The following is a 6,750-nucleotide window of genomic DNA, read 5'->3' as shown; positions in this document are numbered from 1 at the left end:
TCATCTTTTATTCAAATTATTTCACACACGCACTTTAATATACTTTATTTCATTTTTAATGAAAAAAATCGTGTGTTGTGTGTTCCTTTGCTGGGCTGATTTCTGATCGTTAACTGTAAGAACTTCACATGTAAGTATCAGACATCAGGTTGTTTGTCTTGAAGCTTTGCAAGGGGGCAGGGCACAAACCCTTGGAAAAGAATAAGGTTTCCTATCCCTATCAAAGAAGCTACACTTTTGTCTTTAACAAAACCAAAACAAACTAACCAAACGGAAATCTTCCGCCGTTTCTTTTGCTAAACAAAGGGGGGACAGAGCCCTGGAAGCCGATACGGACAGTCCCTGCGGGCACATGCCTCCCGCAGGGGTTTCGAGGGGCAGCAGCACAGGGCCATGGGGAGGGGATGGCCGCAGGCATGTCGCCGAGGCCTGGCGAAGGCGGCACCCGGGCCCGCCCGCTCTCGGGAAAGCCTGGCCCCGCGCAGGGCTCCCCGCTGCGGACGCGGCCTGAAGGCCACGGGGCACAGCCGTGAGGGAGCCCCGCGCCCGGGCTGCCGGAGCACCCCTGCGCTCCGAGGGACGGCGAGGGGGCACAGACAGACGGACACATCACCCCCGCCGCCCGCGGGCGCCAGCAATCACCGCTCCGGGAGCGCCCCCGCAGCTGTCCCGCCGCGCCGCCCTCCCGTGGGGCGGCCCCGCGGCCGGGCCGGGCCGAGCGCCAGAGCGGCCGCGCCGCCCCCGCTGCCCCGCGCGCCGCCCGCCCCCGCCGCTGACGTGGCTCCGCGCTCCCCGGAGACAGCGCGCGCCCGCGGCCCCGCCCGCTCCCGGCGCGGCCCCGCCGCGCGCCGCGCCCTGCCCGCGCGGGATCGCCCCGCACTGGCGCGCGCCCCGCCCTCCGCGCGCACAGCTCCCCGCAGCGCGGGCGCGCGCCCCGACACGCGCAGCCCCTTGCGCCGACCCCGTGCGCGCCCCCGGCTCTATTTGTTTACAGCCGATTACGTCACCCACCCCAGCCGGCCCCGCCCCGCAGCTGCCGTCACGATGGTGCGATCACCGGATTGGCGGCGGCGCGCCCCCGGCGCCGTGACGCCTCTTCCGGTCGGCGGCGCTATAAGAAGCGGCGGAGGGCGGGCAGCTCCCTTCGTCCCTCGCCGCAGGAAATGCGGGGAGCGCTGCCGCGGCCGCCGCTGCTGCCGCCGCCCCCCTGCCGTAGGAAGAGGAGGCGGAGGCTGCCGCCCCCGGGATGTGATCTGGGCTCCGCCGCCTGCTCCGCGCCTAGTTAGAGCTGCGCCGCCCCCGTCTCGTCCCGCGCCGCTCGCCCCGCGCCCCGTCCCGACCCGTCCCGCCCCAGCGCCGGCCGCCCCGGAGAGCTGGCTGCCGCCCGCCGCCGCCTCCATGCATCCCGCCCTGTACACCCGGGCCAGCATGATACGTGAGATCGCCGCGGCCGTGGGCTTCATCTCCAAGTTCCTGCGGACCAAGGGGCTGATGAACGAGCGGCAGCTGCAGACCTTCAGCCAGTGCCTGCAGGAGCTGCTGGCAGGTGAGGGCGGCGTGGGCGCGGCGGGGGCCGCTCCCTCCCTGCGCTCCGGGCCGCCTGCCCGGGCCGGGCTGCCGGCGGTGCGGGCGGCACCGCGCTCCGCGGGCGCCCGGAGAGGGGAAGGGGAGATCGGCCCCTCCGAGGGACTGAAGCGCCTCCGCGGGGGGACACCGGGGCTCCGTGCTCGCCCCTGGCGGGACCCTCCGTGCCGCGGTGTGTGGGAGGCAGGAGCGGGCTGTAAACAAAAGGGGCTCGGGCGTCGCGCAGGCGGCTCGCCCCCCCAGCCCTTGCCTCCGTAGACAAAGCATTCGGGCTCGATGCTCCGCGCCAGGGGCTCGAACCGCCCGCTTCCCAGAGGGAAAAATCCTCAGAAGTTGGGTTTTTTTTTTTTGTCAAGTAAAATTCATCGGTGGACGATGAGTTTCGGTTCCCCCTTTCTTCTGGAAGCGTCTCTTACCCGCCCCACAGCCGCGTTTAGGAACAAATACCGAGGGTATTTGCATCTTTGGCTGCCCCGTGGGTTTTGTGATTCCGAGCCTTCGTCCCAGTGGGCTCGACAGTGGCTACAAGTACCCTCAGGTCGATAGGGTTTTGGGTGGGATGAAACTCCTGAGGTAAGTCCTTGGTTTCTCGCCATGGAAAACAGGCTGGGAAGAGCAGTGGTGAAATACCGCCTGAGTCAGTCGGTAAACGCTGCCCAGCTTCCTCCCTGGTTATTTTTGGGTGTTCTTCGAATGTGAGAAGCTATGCATGGGTGTGATCCCAAACGGATGCTGGAAAGGGTCGTTTTTATCTATCTGGTTTACGATGTTTTGAAGTTCTTGAATTTTTTCTGTTCTGTATGTTATTTTGGTGTTTTTATTTTTTTTTTCTGAGTGCCAGGAAGTTGCTTTTCGCTCTTTTCTGGCCGTGGATGTTCTTCATACGTAGCACGAAACTTTGTGCGAGTGCTTCCCAAGGGACATTGCACTTATGTAAATCATCGGCAGAAATAAAGCCTATAATGACTTTTAAGTCATTTGATGCTCAAATAATAAGGTTTTTAAGATCTTGAGGTGCGAAATTTGCAAGAGACCGATAATCACTGAATGCATCTTTCAACATGGAATTAAGGAGGATAATGTTTTGTTGTTTTTTTTATTTTATAGAACATTATAAACACCACTGGTTCCCAGAAAAGCCATGCAAGGGATCAGGTTACCGATGTATCCGGATCAACCATAAAATGGATCCTCTCATTGGACAGGCAGCACAGCGGATTGGATTGAGCAGTCAGGAACTGTTTCAGCTTCTTCCGAGCGAACTCACTCTCTGGGTTGACCCGTACGAAGTGTCCTATCGCATTGGAGAGGATGGCTCCATCTGTGTGCTGTATGAAGCTGCACCAGCAGGAGGTAGCCAAAGTAACACCAACGTGCAAATGGTAGACAGCAGAATAAGCTGTAAGGAGGAACTTCTCTTGGGCAGAACTAGCCCTTCCAAAAGCTACAATATGATGACTGTATCAGGTTAAGATATAGTCTGTGGATGGATCACCTTAAAATGGATGGATAAATTTGGTTTTTACTTTGGGTGGGCACCTCTGGGGATGGATTACGGAATTTAAACCATGTCACAGCTGTGAAGATCTGGCACACGTTAGAGTGGTATACTTTAAAGTGACAGTGCCATAGTTTGGACAGTACCTTTCAGTGATTTAATAGCCTGTGAGTCAAAATGTTTGCAGCTTGCTAGGGAGTGAGAAGATCTAGGAAGTGTCAGTTTCTCCAAGACATCTGACTTAATTTCTACACCAATTTTCAACCCCGATCTGTATTTATAAAGTGATTCTCTGCAGTAGGTCTTGCAGAGTAAATTTGCACTATTACATTTATTAATTGTTAGCATTTTTGGCAGCTCAGTAACAAGACTTATGAACACCATAGTACTGGAAATTTTAATTTTCAGACTTTTACCTAGCACTTACAAATATGTATAAATGTACATAAGATAAAATAGTAAGAATGACCTGGGGAAATGGTCACATCTTTACATTGGCCTCAAAAGTAGCAAGTGATCAGAATCTGCCATGGCAACAGGCTTTAAAAAGACCATATAAAGACACTGTCTGAACTGTGGTGTTAGCACCAGCCAGCTATCTGTACATTTGCTAGCTTGTAGTTTTCTAAGACTGAGTAAACTTCTTATTTTTAGAAAGTGGAGGTCTGGTTTGTAATTTCCTTGTTCTTAATTGGGTAAAAGTCTTTTCCACAAACCACCATCTATTTTGTGAACTTTGTTAGTCATCTTTTATTTGGTAAATTATGAACTGGTGTAAATTTGTACAGTTCATGTATATTGATTGTGGCAAAGTTGTACAGATTTCTATATTTTGGATGAGAAATTTTTCTTCTCTCTATAATAAATTGTTTCCTATCTTGGCATTTTAATTAATCTCTTGTCGTGATTACATAGGATCAGTTAAATTATTTTTGTCTCACAGTAGAAATAAAATAGGTACTATAAAGGCTTAAGAACATCAGTGGCACCCTGATGCTAGGGAACACTTGGTACAGACCTGGATTAATGAAGACTTCACATATAAATGCTTGGGAAGTTTAGGGGAACACGATGTATATGTCACTTTAAACCTTGTAAAATGTGGAAATAACTCCAGGGCCAATAATTCCAGGATATGAGGAAAAGGTACAGAAATAACATCCACCAAAGATGACTTGAATAAATCCAGAGGATTAAAGTTTACTTGGCTTCCTGATGAAGGATATAGCAAATCTAAATGTCCATTTTGGCCTACTTGCTCACGAGTTCTCAGTTCTTACCTGATGGATTCCCTGCACAATAAGAGTTGGGACAAGTGTCCCTTAGCCTTAAGAGCAGCTTGCTGCCTTTTGCTTTCTTCAGATGCAAGACTTTCACTTTAGAAATCATTAAGATTGGATTCAACAAAAGGTATGTTGATCTTTTTTCCCAAACTTAAAAGGTTGGCTGAGGTGGAGTGAGAAGCCCATACTTATATGTGTATTCATAGTTAATGAATGATGTGGAGATGTGATTCACTTAAGCACCACACTAATGTCATTTGTATACAGCACAGCAGATACACTTGAGAAATTCCTTACCCCTCTATTTACACTTGCTAAGTGCTGGAGTAAAACTCAAGACTTCCTTATCTCCTGTGTTCTTTGTTCTGTGAGTGTTTAATAAAAGCCTGCCCACGGTGGTCACTTCAGTCACAAGAACTGCTGTCCTTGCTCTGAGGGAAAAGAAAGCCATCATTACTTGCCAGCCAAGCTCTAAAGTTATGGGAGATTTGAGTATCAGACTTGCCAGGAGTTGTTGCAGCTCCTGCCCAGCTATGAATGAGCCTTTGCAATTAGACAGTAGTAACGTGTATCTCCAGTTCATGTCTGTGTAATATAGCTGATCTGTAATATAGCTGGTTATATATAAGCAAAACATAAGACTGACCTGTCTAATTTTTTTTTTTAACCAATTTCTTTCCCTCTGTTTTTTGAAAGTTCAGCTTTACAAATAAGATTTTTACCACGGTCTACCTACATATGGCAATGTTCAGCACTTCAAAGTATTGCTAGGGCTTCTCTGTCACTATGGCTTTCTAGCATAAACTGGTGGAAGCACAAATGCTCCCAAAGCGGTGAACTTTAAAGACCTTGCAGTGTATGCATCTGACAAAAGATGCATTATCAAAACTTTAGAGTGAGCCTTTGTTACAGTAATGTGCAGGTGTAACTCATAAAGTCAAAGTTTAGGCTCATATTTTGATACCTTAAAAATTCTCTTACCATTAAGATGACATTTTAAATTTTTAAATCTACAAGAAATTTATTCTAGTAGGAGTACTCAAAGGCATTTCTGTTGTGTTACATGTCTGCAGACTGCAGAAGTGTATCTGAGTAGAAAGAAAACATTGAGCTTGGCTTTAAAGCTATATTAAACTTTCATGAAGCTCACTGCTGACTGAACTATGCTTGGTATATTGTGGTGCTGCCTGCAGTCTTTTCTGCTGCACAGCAAGAGCAGCATCAGAAGGGGTAGCTGTATAGTTGGTCTTTGACGTGAGCTGTGCACATTATGAAAGCATCAGCTGTCAGTACTTTCTTTTTGGTAAATTAAGCATAGCTTTGTGAGGCAGCAAGTGTTCCATCTGTGAGACTGGCATGTGACACTGAACCAAGAGTGAGCCTGCTCCTTTAGATGGTTAACATTTTAGTCCTTTTACGGTAAGGTGCTTTCATTCACAGCATAATTTTTAACTGCAGCTCTGGCAAGTAATTGGTACAACCCCTGTCCTCAGAGTTGCTGGGATTTATTCCAGCTGGAATTTAAATATACCCCAATGTGCACACAATGTGCCCTTGTCTGATTTTGAAAGTACTTAGCATACTGTGGCAGCAGGGCATAAGGGCTCCTGAGAGAAGTGGAGTATGTCTGTGAGAGTAGGCTGTTGCCAATCCTGTATTTTGCTGCAGGTAGAACAAACAGCACACTAAGCTAAATGCTTGTCACTTTTGAATTTCATTTGAGGTGCCATTATGAAACCGGCAAGGCTGTTATTTTAATGCAAATGTTAGTGATGAGAACACATTCAAGACCTGCTTGCTCAGTGCAGTTAGTTAAATTAGTTGACTTTCCTTGAGTAGCCCTGAATAGACCTGCAGTCCTTCTGAGGGCAGTCTCAGCTGTACAGGCTGTGATGTTACAACTCAGAGTGATGGACCAGTCTGCTCAGACTTGTTGACCATTCAGTGAATGTCTTTAGAAAGTGTACAGTTCCTTTCTAGTTTATGCCAGGTGAGCAAATGTTTGGGTTTTTGTTTTTTGGGTTTTTTTTGTTTTTTTCTGATAGCATGTTCCCCTACTGTATGGTATCAGATCCTACCACTCAGTACTACTTTTGTATTTTATGTTTGGTAATGATGCTCCTCCTATAGAAAGGTGTATTAGATGTATCCTGTAAGAAGCTGTGTTGTTCTGTTCTCTTTGCAGTTGCAGTTTTCTCCTGCTCGTTCTGGAGATGTACATCTGGCTTAAGCGGCCATTTGGACCAAAATTTTTTTTTCTCCTGTAGATCTTAGTGTCATTCTTAGGTTTGAATAGAGATGTGAGGATTCTCATTCAATTGCTAGTAATGGTGACTTTAGATTTCCACTTTTCTGCTGACTCTGCAAAGAATTTTCGAGTAGGTC

The 6,750-nt window shown here is 48.7% G+C and overlaps 1 protein-coding gene across 1 annotated transcript; it reads left to right on the top strand.

Moving 5' to 3' along the window:
- Window positions 1-1,029: 1,029 nt before the first annotated feature.
- On the top strand, window positions 1,030-3,972 carry BTG1 (BTG anti-proliferation factor 1). Its single transcript, XM_079304641.1, has 2 exons — window positions 1,030-1,546; window positions 2,692-3,972. The coding sequence occupies exons 1-2, from the start codon at window positions 1,045-1,047 to the stop codon at window positions 3,054-3,056; spliced, it is 867 nt and encodes a 288-aa protein (XP_079160767.1). The 5' UTR covers window positions 1,030-1,044; the 3' UTR covers window positions 3,057-3,972.
- Window positions 3,973-6,750: the final 2,778 nt, after the last annotated feature.

This window comes from Erithacus rubecula (assembly GCF_903797595.1).
Source record: "Erithacus rubecula genome assembly, chromosome: 4".
Lineage (NCBI taxonomy): Eukaryota > Metazoa > Chordata > Aves > Passeriformes > Muscicapidae > Erithacus > Erithacus rubecula.
This window is presented reverse-complemented; position numbering and strand designations above follow the sequence as displayed.